This window comes from Penaeus vannamei, chromosome 2 (genome assembly GCF_042767895.1).
Source record: "Penaeus vannamei isolate JL-2024 chromosome 2, ASM4276789v1, whole genome shotgun sequence".
In the NCBI taxonomy this organism is placed as follows: Eukaryota; Metazoa; Arthropoda; class Malacostraca; order Decapoda; family Penaeidae; genus Penaeus; species Penaeus vannamei.
In genome coordinates, this window is record NC_091550.1 from 48,329,796 (window position 1) to 48,349,795 (window position 20,000).

Here is a 20,000-nt window from a genome sequence, read left to right on the forward strand (position 1 = left end):
AGAGGGAGGGAAAGAGGAAGTGGAAGAGGAAGAGGGAGGGAGAGAGAGAGGGAGAGGAAGAGGAATAGGAAGAGGGAAAGGGAAGAGAAGGGACGGATGAAGTAAGAGAAGGGAGAGGTGAAGAACGGGGAGAAGGAGAGAATGGAGGAAGAGAAGGAGAGGGGGAGGGATAAGAGAGGCGAGGAGATGGAAGAGGTAAAGGAAAAGGAAAGAGAGGAAGAAGGGAGAGAAGGGGAGGATAGAGAGAGATGAGGGAGAGGGTGGAAGAGGGAGAGGAGACTGAAGGGGTGAAGGAGGGGATGGGAGAGGGAAGAGGGGAAGATGAAGGAGACGAGGTGATAGAAGAGGTTAAGGGAGAAGAAGAAAGGAGAGAGAGAGAGAGAGGAAGAGGAAGAAGAAGAGGAAGAGGAAGAGGAGGGGAAGAGATAGGTGGAGCAAAAGGAAGAAGGGAGAGAAAGAGAGGGCGAAGCAAAGAGAGGTGAGAAAGGCAATATGGAAGAAGGGAAGGAGGTGGAGGAAGAGAAAGAAATAAGAAAGAGAGGGAACATAGGAGAGCACGGTGAAAGAGGGAGAACAAGGGAAACGAAGAGGAGGGTGAATGAGGGAGAGGAAGAAGAGAGAGAGAGGGGAAAGAAAGGGATAGGAGGAAAATAGAAGATAACGAGAGGGAGCCCCCCACCCCGAAAAAAAAAAAGTAAAGAATAGAAGTAGAAGAGAAAGGGAAGGAAAATTATAAGGAGATAGGAGACGAACAGGAAAACAGGAAAAGAATAAAGAATAATTTTGAAAGGGAGAGAGAAATGATGATTAAGAGGAGGGAAGGAAAGAAAAGGAAAAAGAGAGAGAAAGAGAAAGATAGAGAGAGAGAGAGAAAAAAAAAAAAAAAAAAAAAAAAAAAAAAAAATATATATATATATATATATATATATATATATATATATATATATATATATATATATATATATATTAAGAGAGAAAAGGAGGAGGAGAAGAAGAGGAGGAGGAGGTAGGTGAGGACGAAAAAGGGAAAAAGAAACAAATAGAGATTGATGGAAAGAGAAAATAATAAGCAACGAAGGAAAAAAGGCGGAAAAAGAAAAAAAGGGAACGAAAAAGGAAAAAAAGGAAAAAGAAACAAATATAGATTGATGGAAAGGGAAAATAATAAACAACGAAGGAAGGGATGGGGAAAAAAGGAAAAAAAACATATAAAGAGAGAGAGAAAATGATAATGAGAGGATAAGGAGAAGCTTGAGGACAAGCAGGGGTGGGGAGGAGGGAGGGGGGGAGAGCAGGAGGAGGGAGGGAGAGAGGGGAGTATGGATGGATGGAGGGAGGGAGGGAAGGATAGAGGGAGGGAGAGAGGGGTGGAGGAAAGAAGGGAGGGAGGGACGGGGGGAGGGAGGAAAGGAGGGAGGAGGGAGGGAGGGAGGGTGAAGGAGAGGGGTGGGGGTGGGGGGCAGAGATTTAGTTAAGGAGTTGAGTGGAGATTTAAAAGCCCGACCGAGACTCATGAATGAATGCATGAATGAATGATAAATAGGGCGATTCTCCTCACTTTTCGAAATGAAGATTTTCAATTTTTTTTTTCTTTCACTTTTTTTTTTTAATTCTTTTATTCTGGAGTCTCATGGCTTCACGCTTTACCTGGCCTTACCTGGTGGGATCGTTGTGGTTAAAAATAGCTGCGTGAGGATGTGAAGCAAGGAAGGGGGGAAAAAAGGATAATTAATGTAATTGAGGAATAAAAAGAGGGGAAAAAATGTGTCAAATGTTTAAGAAGATGGTTCGAATCTGGAGCTTTCTGGGATTCTCTTTCTTTCCCCTCTTATCCCCCTCCCCCCCCCCCTTCTTCCTACTCCTCCCCAGTTTCCTTTCTCATTCTCCCTCTCTTCTCAATGTTTCTCTGATGTCTTACCTCCTTTTATTCGAATCCTCTTCGCCCTTTTCTGCTCTCCTTTCACACTCATTCTCTATCTTCTCTCACCTCTCTCTTCTCTCTCATCTTTCCCTCCTTCTCCCCTCTCTCTTCTCCCTTCCTTCCCCTCTCTTCTCCCTTCCTTTCCACTCCTATGCACTCATTTTCTCTCCGTCATTCCCTCTCTTTCTTTTCTCTATCCTTTCTGTTTCTCCTCCCCCCCCCCTTTCCTCCCTGTCCTTCCCTCCCTTTCTCTCTTCTTCTTTCTCTCTCTTCCTCAAACGTCCCCCCAACTCCTTCCACATCCCTCCATCACCCCCCAACCAAACCTCCTCCTTATCCACACCCCACTCCTCTCCCCCCCAACAAATGCCCCTCCTTGCCCCCCCCCCCCCCTCAGCCACATTCTTCACCCCCCAGCCGCACACCCCTCCCCCCCAGCTACACCTCTCCTCCCCCCGTCCCCCCACACACCCCTCTCCCCCCCCCTCAGCCACACCCCTCCCCCCTCAGCCACACCCCTCCCCCCCTCCCCCCCCTCCCCCCCAGCCACACCCCTCCTTGCTGTTGCTAATTTGTTGCTTAAGGGATTTCGTATTCATAAGCCTGTTCGCGCATCGGGATCTGTCCGGCTTAAAAGTTGGCGGAGTGGGCTGAAAGTCGGCTGAACGTTGCGGGGTCTGTCGCTGTCTGATTTTGGGATTTTTTTTTTTTTATTTTTTAAATTGATTATTATTTATTTATTTATTTTTTTTCGGTTTTGATTTTTTGTGATTTTTTATTCTGATTTTTCAGTCTGATTTTAGGATTTTTTTTTTCGATTTATGTTTTTTTTTCGATTTGTTTTTTGTCGGTTTTGATTTTTTGTGATTTTTTAGGTGTCTTTTTTCTTTGTTCTTTTATTTTATTATTATTATTTTTTCTCTCTTATTCTTCATTTTCTATTGATTTCTTCTCATTTTCCTCTATCCCTCTTTTCATTTCTTCTCCTCATCATCTCCTTTCTCTCATCCTTTCCTTCGCCGTCTTCTTCCCGTCCTCTATCTACCATCCATTTTCTCCTTTATTCGTTAAACCACATTTTGTTGTCTTTATTTATGTATTTATCATACTTTTTATTTATGTATTTATCATATTTTTTATTAATTATCTTGCATTGTTTTTGTTTGCTTGTTTGTTTATTTCCATTTATATCACCGTATATCATTTCTTGATTTTTGAGATATTTTTTGTTAGGAGTTTTGATACGATTTTGATAAAGAAAATCATTGGATTTTGTTTTGATAGTTAAATTACTGATAAAAAAAGAATTCCAGCTAAATTTGCAAACAATATAGACACTAAAAGCAAAGAAAAAAAAGAAACTAAACTAAGCAGAAAATTTATAATGTAATAATAAAAACCCCAAATCCCCCCCCCCAAAAAAAAAAAATGAAATAAGATTAAAAAGATAGAATGAAAAAATAATGATAGAAATAAATACAGTGATAAAAAAATCAAAATAAGATTAATAAGTAAAATGAAAAAATAATGATAGAAATAAATACACTGACCAAAGAAAATTAAAGAATGTCAGCCATGTGCGGCGCCCCCGTCCCCGCCCTCGTCCCTGTCTCCGCCCCCTTCCCCGTCCCCTTTCCCCCTTTCCCCCTTTCCCCCTTTCCCTTTCCCTTTCCCTTTCCCTTTCCCTTTCCCTTTTCCCCTTCCCCCTTCCCCCTTCCCCCTTCCCCCTTTTCCCCATCCCCATCCCCTTCCCCCTTCCCCTTTTCCCCTCCCCCTTTCCCCTTCCCCTCTCCCCCTTTCCCCCTTTCCCCTTCCCCTCTCCCCCTTTTCCCCTTCCCCATCCCCCCCCCCCCCGACCCCCAAAGCCTCCAGGTAAAAAGAATTGCACCTGAAAATAACCCGGTGTCCGTTGGAGAACTCGGTTAATTGCCTAATTGTGACGTATGTTCACCGGGATACAGCGTGTGTCTGACCCGCCCCCCCCCCCCCCCAGGCGAGGTCACGTGATGGTTTGACCTATGGATGACTCTCTCCCTCCTCCTCCCCTCTTCCCTCCTTTGGCCCCCATCGCCTTTTCCTCCCCAACCGCTGTCCCTTCTCCCCCCCCACATTCTTTACTCTCCCCCCCCCCCATATCATCACCTCCCCCCCCCCTTCTGACCCTTCCCCCTGACCCCCCCCTATTATCTTCTTCCTTGACCCCCTACCCCCCCACCCCCTACCGACCCCCCGACGGGTATTTTATTCATCATCATATTTTTTTTTTTTCTGTTTCATCTATTTGGATTTTCTGTTTGGGTTTCTGTTCCTCCAAATGTGTCTGTCTCTTTCCGAGTCTGTCTGTCTGTCTATCAAATTATCTATCTGTCTATCCATCTATCTATCTATGGTTGCGTTTGTCATTCTCCCTCGTTTTTTAGTCTTTTTGTCTGTCTGTCTGCTTATCTGTCTGTCTATCTCTGTGTGTCCGTCTCTCTATCTATCTGTCTGTCTGTCTCTATCTTATCTGTCTGTCTGTCTCTATCTACCTGTCTTTCTGCCTATCTATCCATCTATCTATCTATTTATCTATCTATCTATATATCTGTCTGTTTGTCTCTATCCACATGTCTCTCTGCCTATCTACCCATCTATCTATCTCTTTCCTTATCTATCTATCTCTTTATCTATCTCCTTGTTTCAATCTGCATCTCTATCTCCATTTTCTCCTGTTCTTTTTTCCTCATATATCACTCACTCACATTTACTCCTTCCCATCCTCGCATCTTTGACCCCGTGAAACCCTGAAGACGAATCCTGTCTGTCTCGCCGACGTGACCTCTGACCTCTGACCTCTCTCCCCGCAGATCTTGACCTCCCCCTCCCCCCCCATCCCCTTCACACACACGCATCTACGTCATGTTTCCATTATTAGAAGGTCAAGTTGTCCTTGTTTCTGACTCTTGTGGCCCCTCTTGGGTTTGTGGTCTTGTGTGGGCGGGTGTGGGCGGGTGTGGGTGGGTGAGGGTTTTGTTTGTGGGTGTGGGCGGGTGTGAGTGTGGGCGGGTGTTGTGGGTGGGCGGGTGTGAGTGTGGGTGGGTGTGGGTGTGGTCTTGTGTGGGCGGGTGTGGGTTTTGTTTGTGGGTGTGGGCGGGTGTGGTTGTGGGTGGGTGTGGGTGTGGTCTTGTGTGGGCGTGTGTGGGTTTTGTTTGTGGGCGTGGGTGGGTGTAGGTGTTGTCTGTGGGCGTGGGCGGGTGTGGGTGTGGGCGGGTGTGGATGTTGTTTGAGGGTGTGGAAAGGTTTTAGGTGTATGTATATTTTATTTTACATATATTTATTCCTTCATCTTTTCTCTGTTTCAACTATTGACCTTTTGTGGGCGGGTTTTATTTGTATATATTTTCATTTTTCGTGTAGACTTATTTTCTTTCTTTTTCTTTTTTCTGTATTATTGATTTGCCAGTCTGGGGTTTATTTTTTATACATTTTTTGAGATTTCATTATCTTATTTATTTATTATTTTTTATGCGAACTTTTTATCATTATTTCAGTCGATTTGCATTTTATATTTTATATCATTATTTCAGTCGATTTGCACGATAAGAGTTTAAGATTTACGATTTTTTTTATGATATTCCACTTTATTGTTTTTATCTTACATATTTTTTCTAATTATTGACATCAATAATTGTGTCTTATTGATAGTGTGATGTATTCTTGATTATTAAATATTCTTGAAAGATGCTTCTGATCCAAGCTATTAATCCTTCCCTATTCTTATCTCTCCTCTTCCTTTATCCTTTATTTTGTGTATTTTCTTTCCTTCGACCCTATCTGTTCTTCTTCCTCCCTTGTTGTGAATTATTATGTGTGTCTTTGTTCCGTTTTTTTTTTCTCTTTCTTTTCTTTTCCCCTTCTTTATATAATTTGCTTTCTTCTCCTTTTTCTTGACTTTCCCCTCTCACCTTCTTCTTTTCTCCTTTTTGTCTCTTATTTTCTATTTTCTCTATTCTCTGTTCTGTATTTTGCTTCATTCCCCATTTTCCCATTTCCTCTGATTTATTCTTATCCTCCTCTTCCCCTTTCTTCTCCTTTCTCCCTTGCCGCTTGTCCCTATTCTTCTTCCCTTTCCATTCAATTCCCCATCCTCCTTATCCTCATTTCTTATCCCCCTTTTCCATCTTTCCCTTTCCCTTTCCTTCTCCCTTACCATCTTTCCCCATCCTCCTTCTCTCCCCCATTCCTTCCCCTCTCCCCTATCCCCCCCAACCGCACCCCTCTCTCCTCCCACCCCAACCCCACCCCACCCCTCTCTCCTCCCACCCCCACCCCACCCCACCCCTCTCTCCTCCCACCCCAACCCCACCCCACCCCTCTCTCCTCCCACCCCAACCCCACCCCACCCCTCTCTCCTCCCCCTCAACTCCACCCCACCCCTCTCTCCTCCCCCCAACCCCACCCCACCCCTCTCTCCTCCCACCCCAACCCCACCCCATCCCTCTCTCCTCCCACCCCACCCCCACCCCTCCCCCCAACCCCACCCCACCCCTCTCTCCTCCCACCCTAACCCCACCCCACCCCTCTCTCCTCCCCCCCACCCCCACCACACCCTCCTTATGTCAAGTGTGCTTCTGACACGGCGCTCTGTAAGTCAACCCATGTCCTTGTTTGTCTTTCCAGGGGCCCCTCATAGCCGCCTACGCGAATGGATATCACTGAGGAATAGATCATGGTACGTATGAACGTTTATGGCTAAGAACGTTTGAGGTTAAGAACGTTTAAGGCTTAAAACGTTTAAGGCTAAGAATACGTTTGAGGCTAAGAACACGTTTGAGGCTAAGATCACGTTTAAGGCTGAGAACACGTTTGAGGCTGAGACCATTTCTGGCTGAGAACGTTTAAGGCTGAGAACGTTTAAGGCTGAGAACGTTTAAGGCTGAGAACGTTTAAGACCGAGAACATTCCTGGCTGAGAACGTTTAAGACCGAGAACATTCCTGGCTGAGAACGTTTAAGACCGAGAACGTTTATGGCCGAGAGCGTTTAAGGCTAAGAACGTTTATGCCGCGTTGTGTTTGCACGGGCCTTGCTAACGGTCGGCCATTTATCATTCATCTCATTAAGTAGTTTATTCGCGCCCCCGTCTGTGTGTACTCTTTAAACGTTTCACTCATGTCGGGGGCGTGGCTCTGTTGTGTGGAATATATCCGTCATGGATTATTTTTAAATGGATAAGTCAGTTTGATTTTGCTTTATAAATCACTGGAAGTCTTGTGAGTTTTTTTTTGTCTTTTTGTTGTTTATGGGTTTTATATATTATAGAGGGGATTTGAGATTATTTTTTTTGGAAATGGTAATTGGTAAAATAAATTTAGAAGGGAACAGGAGGGTTTGTAGTCTAAAATGTCAGCTGTTTCAATATTAGTCTTTCGCCTTCGGATTTCTCTGTGCGAATGGCTGTGTATGAATCTATTTTAAGTGCGCATATAACTCACCTTGGTTCTCTTTGCTTTGTTCCTCGCAGATAAGTTGTGAGTCGCAGTTTAGTTGTCATTTTACAACCATGGAGACTGGCTTGGTGGTTATTCTTCCTCCACTGCGGTGCGGCCACGTGTGGTCACGCAACCGCGGTCACTGCTGTTTTACCACTACCACCACCACCACCACCACCACCATTTCCAACATTAAAAAACACCACCAGAGCTCGGGTCGTCTCCGCCACCACGGTGAATGCTGGCAGCCCACTCCGCCAGTGTCCGCCACCACTTCTGCTCCATCTTCACCACCACTACCACCACCACCACCACTCCCTTTCACCTCCTCCTCTCCACAACCCCGCCTCGCACCCCCACCATCCCCCGCGCCCCTCTCCTCATCCTTCTAGAGCTCGAGTGAGGAGGCGCGGCAACCACCACCAGACCCCAAGACTCCTCCAAAGCCTTGAGGAACTCGACATACACACACATGCATAAAAAAAAAGGATGGGACTTCCTCCTCCTCCTCCTCCTCCCCCTGTTCCTCCTCTCTCCACCACAACCACCACCTTCTCCACCACAACCACCAACCACCTCCACCTCCACCTCCACCTCCACCACCACCTTCGTCCTCGATCTCACAATGCATCCGAACCCTGGCTCCTTCGGCACGGTCCTAGTACTCTGTCATTTGTGTCCCCGGGATCACGGCCGCCGGAGGGCCCCCTCTGCGAGCCCCCTCTGCGAGCCCCCTCTGCGAGCCCCGCTGGAAACCCGTCTGGAAGAAGTCTATGTAGCTATATACGCCCGTGCTACTTGCTACTTATCTTCGTTTTAATCCCCGGAGTGCCATTTCGCCTCCGACTACGACTTGGCACCAAGCCTTCATATAATAACAAAACTTTAAAAAAAAATACAAGCTTTACTGCAGTGGTAAATGACATACTATTGTTATTGCATGTCACAGTGACTCGGAAGTTGGTATTTATATATAAATATATATACACACACAGACAACTGTGGCTAGCCATTTAAGTTTTTGTGTACGTGAAAGAAGTGTTTGCATCCATCGAGACAGTGTTCAGGTTGCTGTACAACTTGTGACGGGGTTTGTCATTTTGAAGAAGGAAAGAAAGGAAAAAAAAAAAGTTTAGTGCGAGCAGGAAAATATATGATTCTCTCTCTTTTTTTTATCTCTTCGAAACACCGTCGATGGAAAAACAGCGTCCCAGCGGACCATAGAGTTCAAAATAGCTGATCTCGCCACAGAAAAAAGATATGAATTGTAGTCTGATCATGTTCACACCTCATAGAGATTAATTAGAAAAAAAAATGTACAGGGTAAAAAAAGGAAAAAAAGAAAAGGAAAATACTACAACAACTAAAAAACAAAGAACAAAGCAATGGTTTTTAGAGAAAGAAAGAAAAGCAGAATTTTCAAGACAAGAAGATATTTTGTGTCCGTCGCCGGCGAAGATGGAATACCTCTATCTCTCTGCCTGTCATAGGGCTGTTTCATTTCCTTGTTAACTAAGGAAAATGAGCTTTATTGCAGAGCTACAAGAAGGATCATGTTCGTTGGCCAAGTCACATTTCCACATTACTGGCATGACAGGGTAAGCTTAGGAGATATATATTATTTTTCTCTGAATTTTTAAACTAAGTTCAAAGTTGAAAACCTCAAATGCGCTTTTCACTTAGTTGTTCATGAAGAGTTCAATGCAAATAGAGGCTTCTGTACAATATATAAAGAGGATTATTGTTAAATTTGCATTGATAGAAAATCTTGTACTTATTGTTTTTTTTTCTCTCTGTTTCTTTTTAATTTCTACATCTTTTATTGTTAGATGGTTAGAGTTCTTCCCCATTTTTATTAAATGACCTTTAGGCCTTTACTTTTTTTTTAAAGTTCTTGTTGGAAAGACGATTTGTTTAGGATTCATATGTTTAAAGAAAAGTCTAAATGGAATCTCTCTTTAGTAATGTAATAGTTGCTCTCCTCTTTTACAAAAAACAAAAAACTTTTTCAAACTTATTGAATACAAAACAAATGAAAAAGTTTTTGCATCAGGTTCGGTTATTACAAATTGGAGGTAAAATGACCTGATGCCTAGGTTATGTAAATAAAAACAAAAGATGACAAAATAATAATAATAATAATAATTAATAATTAAACTAATAATAATAATGTACCGGTAACTTGAATCTTCCCATCAGATGCTTGAGGCGGATAACCGCAGCTCGACCTATTTCGATGCTCCCCTTCCGGTCGCGGGTGGAAAGGCTGAGAACCTTCTAGAACCTTCTAGAACCTTCTCGAACCTTCTCGAAGATTCCCGGGAAGATTAGCGTTCAGAGGCCGACCATCTTTCACTTCCCTTCTCGTTTAGCGGGTGTGCGCTCTCGTGTGCGTTCGTGTATGTACGTACGCGTATGTTGTGTTATGGGATTTGTACGTGTATGTATATGCTTTTTTTTTTAAAGGGTATACGTATGTGTATGTTCTCGTAATGCGATGTATGAGGGATGTGTACATTGGCGTACAGGATTGCGTGCACATCCATGCAAATCTATTCATATTTCACGGGGAAATGGAGAAAAAAAGAAAAAAAGGCAGAAATATCATAGACCCTAAAATTCACCTGAGCTGAGAATCTCTGCTTCAAGCACGCTGATGAACATACGTCAAAATACTTCAGTATATTTTTGTAACATCGCAAAGCAACCGATATAGAAGATACTGCAAAGCAATAGACCAGGTTTATATACTGAGCGGCAGGTTCTTGGCCTGTTGTTGAAACTGTCACGGGATTAGCTCTGGTTGAGACCCTTTCTTGCAAATTTTGTTGTGGTTTGTTGCGCTGTTGTTATAATTTTTTTGGAATTCTTTTTGATTTTTTGATTCGAGCCGCCCATCTTAAAGAAATAAGGTGTGAGAAGTGAATGTCTTTCATGTAGAGATGTAGACACGTGGATGCAGATTGTTGTATTATTATTAATTTTTTGTTCGAAACTTTTTATTTTAAAAAAGCTTTATTATACGAACACAAGTTTTCGTTCCGAGCATATTTTACATGTGAGCATACTCTTTACGCATTTTCGATTTTTTTTGTTAAATTAAAAGTCCAGAACGATATATTTCAGGATATGTAAAAAAAAAATAATAGTTTTCAGATATTCACAAAGTAGACCTACCATATATTACCAACCAGTATATTATAAGACGAAAAATAATAATCAAACTACTTCCTCTCTGTACAATGCGTTCACTCTGTTAGAAAGTATGTGATCTCCTTGTTGGATCGACTGTTGTAGCTGAACTGTAGGCATAGCGAGTCGTCTTTTCAGCCATGCTCACTCCACCTGATCATCTCCACAATGGCTGTGTCAGATCTTCGCATTGCGTTAGGTACATTTATGAGAAGAAAAAAAAAAAATGCGTTAAACCTTGGATGCAATGAGTGTGGCGTCGTCTTGCCGTCGTGAGCTCTTCGAAGTGACCCCTTTTGCGAAGCCAGGTGGGCCTCCCCCCCTCCTCATCGCACCCCCTACCCCCCCCACCTCCACCCCCTCGCGTGTTGCGTTAAGGGCCCGTGGTTTCAAGGGGGGCGGGGAGGTGTTCTCTCGAGTGTCACAATGCCCGATCTCTCGCGCGAAAAAAGTCTACGGACTTGTTTTGCCATATTTCATTAACAAGGCTCCGTCACATGTTCTCCGTGGGTTGTGTTGGAACTTTTTTATGATACTTTCAAAGTTTATTATCAAAGTTGCTGCCTACTGGTATAATTAGAATTTATAATATAGTGTATAGAATGTGTTTTTACTCTATAATTTTTATTGTTTCGGAAAGTTTTTGAAGTCTGCAGTCTATAATGTTGGAGGTTTTCTATGCAACTGTTATCATTATTATTATTTTGGTTAAGACTTTGTATTTGACCTGTAGCTAAGATCCCGTAGTTCCCCCCATCACTATGTCAGATGATGTAAATATAGACTATTGCATTAGTGGAAATATAGGCAGATCATTGGTCAATAGATACTGTAAAGAATTTATGAATTTATGAAAATTATGTTGGAGTAGGTAACTGTTAGGTAGTACGACTCTTCAGGATGCAATATTGCGGTGTTGGTGTACCCGGTTGATGATACACTGATGGGCAAAAAATACTGTGTAAGAAATACTCGTAGATTATTTTTCCATCTTGTTAAAAAAGGAAATTACAAAGTTTTGGCTGCCCCCGTACCCCCCCACTACCCCCCACACTCCCTTCTATTTCAAAAAAAAGAGAAAATAATAATTGTATGTCTGCGGTCTCCCGAGCGACTTTGAGCACTCTCGTGCCGCGGCAGACGTAGTAGTGTCGTTGTAGTCGTCATCGTCATCGCCATGGTGACTGGTCTTGTCTCGTTATGGTGACGCTACCAGCAGTGAATGGTCTCCGTTGGCCTTTTCGCGACGCCGCCCGGAGACCCCGTCAGCACGCGTGGGAGACTGGACCGAGAAATGCTGGAAATACCGGAGGCTAATGGTTTAATGTTAACGTCCTATATATTCATATGTAATGTAAATTTTATGACAATGTAAACGTAGGTGTAAGCTATTAAAAAAAAACGGAGCTATGAACACGTTGCGAATGATTTCAATATTTAGTAGCTAGTCTTGCAGGCGAAAAAAAACATTGTTAAGTGTGTTTTAACTGTTCATGGCCTCCACTCGCTGTTGTTAATTTATACCGTAAGATGGGTGAATATTATAATAACATATTTCTAGGATAAATATACATAAACATAACCACATGTATTCTTGGCAGACTTGAGTGGCGTTCCCATGGCAACCGGATCATATTTTCGTCGACGTTCCGAGCTGCGACCTGATTGGCCAGCGATCTTTTTGACAGAGAGTTGTCTCGACCAATCACAGCCCGTGCCTCGCCATTGACGGAATAGGATCGCGTTTGCTATCCGAACCGTGTCTCGAGTGCATTTCAAAGTGATGGTTAAGGTGTCCTACAGGAAATTTTTTAGTATTAGGCTGCCTCTCATGTGCGGGCAGGTGAAATAAATGATTAAAACAAACCAAAAAAAAATCAACAAAAAAACGACACAAAAAAAGTAAAAAAAAATATGTCAATAAAAATTACTAAAAAATATATATTGCCAAGTGCCGCGTCCCGGGAACCAATGAGATTTTTAGCTTTATGCCCCCTTCGTGAGGGAAGAATTTATGATGAATGGAATAAGATAAAAAAGAAGAGTTTTCTGTTGTATTTTTCCAAAAGTACTTAAAATCATACCTATCATTCATTCCATTCTTTTTTCCTAATCATATGACTCATTTTTCTTCATGAATAACCTAGAAATATACCAATACATAGATAATAAAACCAGTAGAAAAATCAGTAACAATAATAATAACGTCAATGAACTTAAAAAATATATATAATAGTTTCCCCTCGTGTGTTTTTTGGAAAACGGTTCTCCTTGGTTCCCGGGTTGGCTGTTTTCGCCTGAGTTGCTGTTGCTGCTTTCATGGTCTACAAACTATACAGTGTTTACGATTATGGGCTTTAGAGAGTTTGGTCCTAAGGACTCCATTCTTTATAGAACCAAAAAAAAAAAAAAAAAAAAAGATGGAAGTTTGTATAAATTTTTATGTGCAAGATTTCTTCTCAAATGTCAAGGCATCATGTCGCGAGTTTTATTTTATTTTTTTGTTTTTTTGTTTTTTTTATATAATCGTGTTTTCTGTATTTTTTTTAAATTATTATTTTTTTGGATATAGAGGTACGTATGTGCGCTTATATACCAGAAACTTCGTGTGTGTTTTTCATTTCTTTTCATTGTTTTCCGCTGTAAATATTATATATTTAAGATATAAAAAAAAAAAATGACATGTGATCGCTATTGCAAACAGAGAACAGAAAATCTAAGCGTACTCGTGAGATACCATAGTTCATAGCCAGGCTTCGGAGTAAGTAATTAAAAAAAAAAAAGTGTTTTAGTTAGGAGTATTACTTATTTATAAATATTTTCTTGTATTTTTGTAATGGGAATATATGTACAGCTTATTAGATTTGGAATTAGAGACGAGGTTTTAGTTTTTTTAGTTTAGAGCCTTAGATTGGGGGATTAAAAAAAAAAAAAAAAATAATGATAATATATATAAAAAAAAGAAAGAAAGAAAAGAACTCGCCAATCGAAACGTTTTTTGCGAACAGCACTTGGACTTTTTGAACAACTAACACGGTGTTCTTTGGGTCACTTTGTCTCACCCGTTCAAAACCGCGTCGGCTCTCGTTAATTCGAACTCCGCCCCCCCACCACTTCCCAAGTGGCTTTATCTAGTGTTTTTTTTTCTTCTTTTTCTTATCTTTGACGAAATAGCTTCTGTTCCGTGGCGATAGCGGTGACTTCGTGTGTAGTGAATTCAAAAAAAAAATATAAAAAAAAAGTAACGCTCTCTCTCTCTCTCTCTCTCGTTTTTTCTCTCTCCTGTTATGTCTTTTTTTTATCATTTTTTTTTCTTTTGGAAGTTCTCCGAGGTCTAAGTATATAAATATATACATACACAACCTATATTTATATAATTATATATACAGCACCAAGACCCCCGAACCTACCTCCCCCCTGTAGTTCAAATTAACGAGAATTGATCTTCTTTTCAAACGACTTTGTCTGCACACTTTCAAAACAATCATTCAACATATCACTGGCAATAGATGACAAACTCTTGCTCCTCACCACTGCTCACTTGTTTATTGCACTTATAATGTCTTGATGTTCTTTTCTTGTTTTTTGTCACTTTTACCAGCAAAATAACAGTTTGGATCATAAGAGAGAACATAAAAGCACAACAGTGTATGATTGTGTGTGATTGGATAAAGGTGCGAGAGGCCTAGTAGTAAAATAAAAAAGGAATAATGATAAATGATGATGACATTAATGATAATTTTTAAAAAATGAATAATAAAATCGCGTTAAAACACGAGGCCACTTAATTGTCTTACATTTTTAATAAAATCACACTAATGAGGTCACATTCTAAGGGATACAAGAAGACAAAAGAAAAAATAGAAAAGGAAAAAAAGATCTTGCTTTCAGGGCAGTGTGATAAGAAGGGTACTCATTCCAATAACTTTCTCGAAATTACAACATAAAGAGAGGTATTAAAATTGAAAAAAACAAAAACAAAAAAACAATACAAGTAACTTCTTAAAAAGTAAAAAAAAAAGTTGTATCAATAACCTTTAAAAAATACAACCAATACGGTAAACTGCTCAATACTACACGCCCGCACACCATAGTATGTGATCTCGAAGGCACACGGAAAAAAAAGTGGTCCAAAATGTGATCTGAAAGTTAGTACGCCCATTCTCGGGTATTTTCTGTGATACACGTACAAACTAGAGACAAAAAAATGTTAGACTATGACGGTTATACTCTTCATCGGGCTATAATAATGGTATTTCATTGGTAGGCGCTGTTAGATATTGGTGGCCACTCATTAGGCAAATTAGCGAAGAGTAGATGCAGCTGTCTAGACGTTAGCTAATATAACGGGAGGTTTAACTCGAGTCAACTGGTAATTAAACAAGTAGGGGGAGAAATTTGGTCAATTTTGATAAAAAAAAAAATGTACATAAATAAACTATGCATCCTAAGTAAGACACGAAGAATTATGCAGTCAGAGATTTAAACAAAAATGTGTGTGAATTCTCTTTAGGAAACAAGGGGACTGTATCGATCGTAGCTTGCTTCAGTAGTAGGGAAGTCGCCAAGAGATGTAAAAATAATTAAAAAAAACTCTTTAAAAATTTATATATATATCATATATATATATATATGTATGCATTTGATAGGTACGAGGTCCGGCAAACAAGACTGGCCTTTATAGACATTCTGCATATTATTTTGCTCTCTTATCTGAGCGCCGTCGCTTTTCAAAGTAAAGGATTTTTTTGTTTTTTTTGAAGAAACTATTTATTTTCGATTAGTTTTTTGTGCTTTGTGATGTACAGTAACTTTGAATGCAACAAGTCTGCTGATATTTCCTCATTGTTATCCTGACATTAATTGCAAACCAATGTGCATTGTCTCTGATCTAATTTGCATATTCATTTTCATATTGTTGATTACTAGAGAATAATAATAATAATAAAAAAATCATTCGTATTTTTTGTGATACTCTCTATAGCAAGTTGCTGTTCTCATTTAGAGGTATTTTTGCCAGATTTTTGTGAACGCTTGGATATAAATAGTTTTTTTGTTTTCCTTTGCAGTTTGACAAAACACTCGTAAATCAAGTATTTGTAATTATGATTAATGTTAACCGAATAATTAGCGAAGACAGATTTTTGTACTTTGAAAAATAAAATAATAATGCTCTCATAAATGTCTTTGTACTTGATGTTTGTTTAGCAAAGACGAGAATTAAATAAATGAAAATAAAGTATGTAAAGAGAAACCGTTGTAGAAAATACCCATCCGTTTTTATAGTACGACAACAAACAAAAGAAACAAATAAATGATGATGACACGTATGAATCTCTAGCCAGTGATAACAAAAAAAAATAATAATAAAAATTTACTAGGAGCTAGTTTCCCTTGCTTTTTAGGCCTACAAGTCGCTAGCTTTTTAAACAAAAGTAAGTTCAAATTAGCTGATTCTTTTCCGCCGTTTTTTGGAATAAAAAAAATATATAATAGGCTGTTTGATTCAGCTTTGTAAAGATTTTTCGAATTTTTGTAATGTGTTACGATACAGGACTGCAGAGGCATACAACCGACCAGATAATGAAGTTTCGTTGTAGTGAAAAAAAGGACTATGTTACGTATATATGTGTATATATATGACAATATACAAATATATATAAATATATATGTTCTTCAGTCAGTATTTGTTTATCGTTATTGTCATCACTATTGTGTTTTTTTTCTAGAAATTGTTATTTGAATATTTTTCTCCCCTTTTTTTATATATTTTTTCCGTCAGGTGCTGCATCACTTTCGTTTTTGATTCGTGCAAAGAACCCCCCTCCCCCCCCTTTAAGAATAATAAAAAAAAGAATAGTTTTTAGGTATTGTCATCCATTGATCATTACAAAGGAAAGTAAATTATATATGTATAGAACAAAATGATATATTATTTTAAATGGGTGAAGCAGGCCATGTTCTCCTTTCTGTTTTAAGGTTCATCATGCATTTTATCGGGTGATTATCATTGAATTATATAAAGTCGATAACGGCCAAGTACTTTCATTGTATTACGTAGATTGTTAATATTAGATTTTGTAAGGATTAGTCTCGTTCGTAACCCGTATTCAATGATCTCTTTAATTAGACTTATTCGCCATCGTTTTAATTATCTCGATAGATGTTCCTTCTTCGTGAGTTGTATCACCTAGATCGTTTTTTTTTTTTTTGATCTGCACTTAATTTCGTTATTATTATTATGATCATTTCGCCGACTCAACACCGTATTTTGTTGAGGCGAGCAACACCATTTTTTTGCCTGGGGTGTTAGGTCGTCCAATTTCTATAGTTGCGTCCAGGTGTTGGCGATAATAAAACACGGATTCATACTCTGATACACAGACAGACAGACACACACAGAAATACACGCCTAAGAAAAGGAAATCGTTGTTTTTAAATTCTTTTCTTTGATTTTGTTTGTGTGTTTGAAACATATAAAAAAAAACTTAATGAAAGATTCCCTCGCAGTTCTGATAATTGTAATGATAATTGTAATGATAATTGTAAGAAGCTTGATCCATATGTGATTTTTTTTCTCTCGAAGTCCATACCCTGGGAGTCAATCGTTAAATAACTTGGGAATTTAAAACTCAATAACCCCAGGATTAAAAAAAAAAAAAGAAAAGAAAAAAAGATACGGTAAAGCAAAAATAAATATATAGGTAAATACTGACCATCATATTGTACAGCACTTCAGAACCGAACGAAAATAAACGTAAAAAAAACGAAGTAAGACGAATTGCCGAACGAGAAGAAGAGAAGGCAAAAGATAAGAAGAGGGAAAAACCAAGAAAAAAAGGGATAGGGTTAACAACATCGAATGAGAGAGAAAAAAAACAACTTTGGTTATTATTTGTGTTCTATGTGAGCGTATTGTCGATAAATGAAAATAGGTTATTGAGTGTTCACGAGACGACTGCTCGAACTTCCCATGGGTATGTGCCAAAATCTGCGCCTGAGCTGGTCTTGTTTAAAAGAAAAAAGAAAGAATCTTTTAAAGAATGATGAAAATGTTGAAAAATAATAATAATAATAATAATAATAATAATCACTAACCTTAACCATTTCTTATATAGTCCAGCTTTGTGTTTGGAATGTTTTTTCTTTTCTTTTCCATAATGTTACGGTTGTTCCATCCTAATATCGCTGTGTTATATTCTGATTGTTTCATGTTTGTTTATTTAATATATTTGCATATTGTCTTTGTATTATGGCCTGTGAGTACTCACATGTTGGTACCCCTGTACAACAGGTCTATGGGTGGCAGCACTGTTGGCGCCTGTAGTGTAGTCGAGCGAGTCACTGCCCACACAACACACACGCGACAGACCTCGGGTTTAGGTTCATTTAGAGTAATTAGTCTAAATTATAAATAAAAGAAAAAGCCCTTGACGGGTTGGTGATGTAGCGGAGGTGCGCGCGCGTGCGTGGAGCTGTGTGTCCCCATGTGCCCCCAATCTCAGGTGTAAGCCACGGTACTGTTGCCCGCCCTGTTGTACAAGGGGGGTCTTGTCCCCGCAATAATATGTGAGCAATAAGTGCAAGTGAAGCGCCAGGCAATACCGGCTTCTGCAACATTTTGGGGTCGGTTTATACTTAGATCTGTCGGAAGAGTACATAGGTAATGTATGCATAGACTTGATTTTGGTTCTTTTGGACCAGATTGCAAAAAAACAAAAGAATTACTGTTGTTATGCGCCTAACAAGCGTTTTATCCGTAGAGGCTGCTATGCTTTCCTCCCCAAAATGCTGTTGAAAGGTTGTACTGGAAGTTTATATACATGGATTATTAGCAATAGGATGTATATATAAATATATTCATGACGCAAAAATCCTCAGTAACGAGGACATAATTATAAAATGAATACAACTATTATAATACTTAGCAAATAAGATGTACCATGGCACAGTTAGCATTGTGCCAGGGAGCCTAGTTCAACATAAAAAAAGACTAGGTTCTTTAGGTTTATTTATCGAGCTGCCTAAATATTGTTGTGTGAGACTATGCCGTGAGTCGTATGTGCATTGTATAAACCTAAGCTCCGCCTCCTGTGTTAGTCTGAGAGATGAGTCACGCTCGCCTTCCGAACGGTCACTCTTTACGCTTCTGTGATTGGCTGAGACAGAAACCCCTTTTTTAAAAATCCGCCAATGAGATTCATGATAAGAGACAAAACCCTCTAACGTCACACCAAATCCTACGCTTCGTGATTGGCGGCTTGTAGCAAGAGAGAGAGAGTGAGATTCAAAATGGACCAATCACGTAGGGATTTGCGAGTGAGTGGGCGGATCGCTAGCGAGACGTGTCTGTCAGGCGTATAAAAGCGGGGTCGAGCTGCTTTGTGAACATATGGATGTTCCTTTCTTGGACGTCCTGGGGTGTGCTCTTATATATGCTAGACGTTAAGGTAAGACATGGTAATACAGTATGATATTATACCTGAAGGAAAAAAAAACAAATAAATATGTATTGTCCACAAACTGTAAAAGAAATCTGCATTTTTATTTCCTCCCTTTGGGTAAAAAATAGATATAGGGAAAGACAATGAAATGGGGGTTCTAAAAACAATAAAAGTTATAAACAAAACTGCTTAGAAAGTTTTAATAGTGTTCACAGACCCCTTAGACGTTCCCTTGCCAAACTTTCCCGCCTGTTTTAAGTGGCTGAAACATCTACATTAGAATCCAGTTACTTTTTGAATAAGAAAAAGGAATGGTCAAAGAAATACTATCTGGAATTGACAAATGAATCAATAGGAATTAAAATAATCTAATACTTTTGATGGAACATAAAGAATAAATAGAGATCTTTGACATAACATCTTAAAAGATATATTAACAGAAATTGTAATTTTGAAAAAAATCCATAAAATATTTTAAAAAATGAAAAAAAATGAAAAGGACAAATTAGAAAAATAAAGATGAAGATACAAACCAAACCAATATAACTGATGATAAAGAAAAAAACAAATGAATCTATAGAAATACAAATGAATCAATTTAATTCACAATTTACACCCAACTGCATATGCAACATTTTAGCCTTACACATCTACTTTTTTGCATCTTTATTTTCACCTCTTTGTAATGTATACTTTAAAGCGAATATCCATTACCACCATTAATAATCCTTTTAAAAAACATGGCACAAATTCATCACACTTGGCAATCACTTACTTATCACATGACAGCTTTGATCGCCGTAAATAAATGTTTTTGATGACGTCACTACCTGGGATGAAGAGAAAATTTCATCGTTATTTTGCCCGAGTAAATGCAGTCAGATCTATGTACGAACAAGTAAAAGAAAATACGTACATGGGCGTAAATAGGCCTACATATGCCTACACACGCACACACACGCATGTACACACA

At 39.5% G+C, this 20,000-nt stretch overlaps 1 protein-coding gene across 1 annotated transcript in view; it reads left to right on the forward strand.

Annotated features, from left to right (window-relative positions):
- LOC113812136 (RNA-binding protein Musashi homolog Rbp6) overlaps positions 1 to 19,118 on the forward strand; it is a 1,047,083-nt gene extending 1,027,965 nt beyond the window's left edge. Inside the window, exons 14-15 of the mRNA XM_070133875.1 lie at positions 6,581 to 6,632; positions 7,424 to 19,118. Of these exons, the coding sequence (XP_069989976.1) occupies positions 6,581 to 6,619 (39 nt within the window). The 3' untranslated portion in view covers positions 6,620 to 6,632; positions 7,424 to 19,118. The remainder of the gene's footprint in view (positions 1 to 6,580; positions 6,633 to 7,423) is intronic.
- Positions 19,119 to 20,000: the final 882 nt, after the last annotated feature.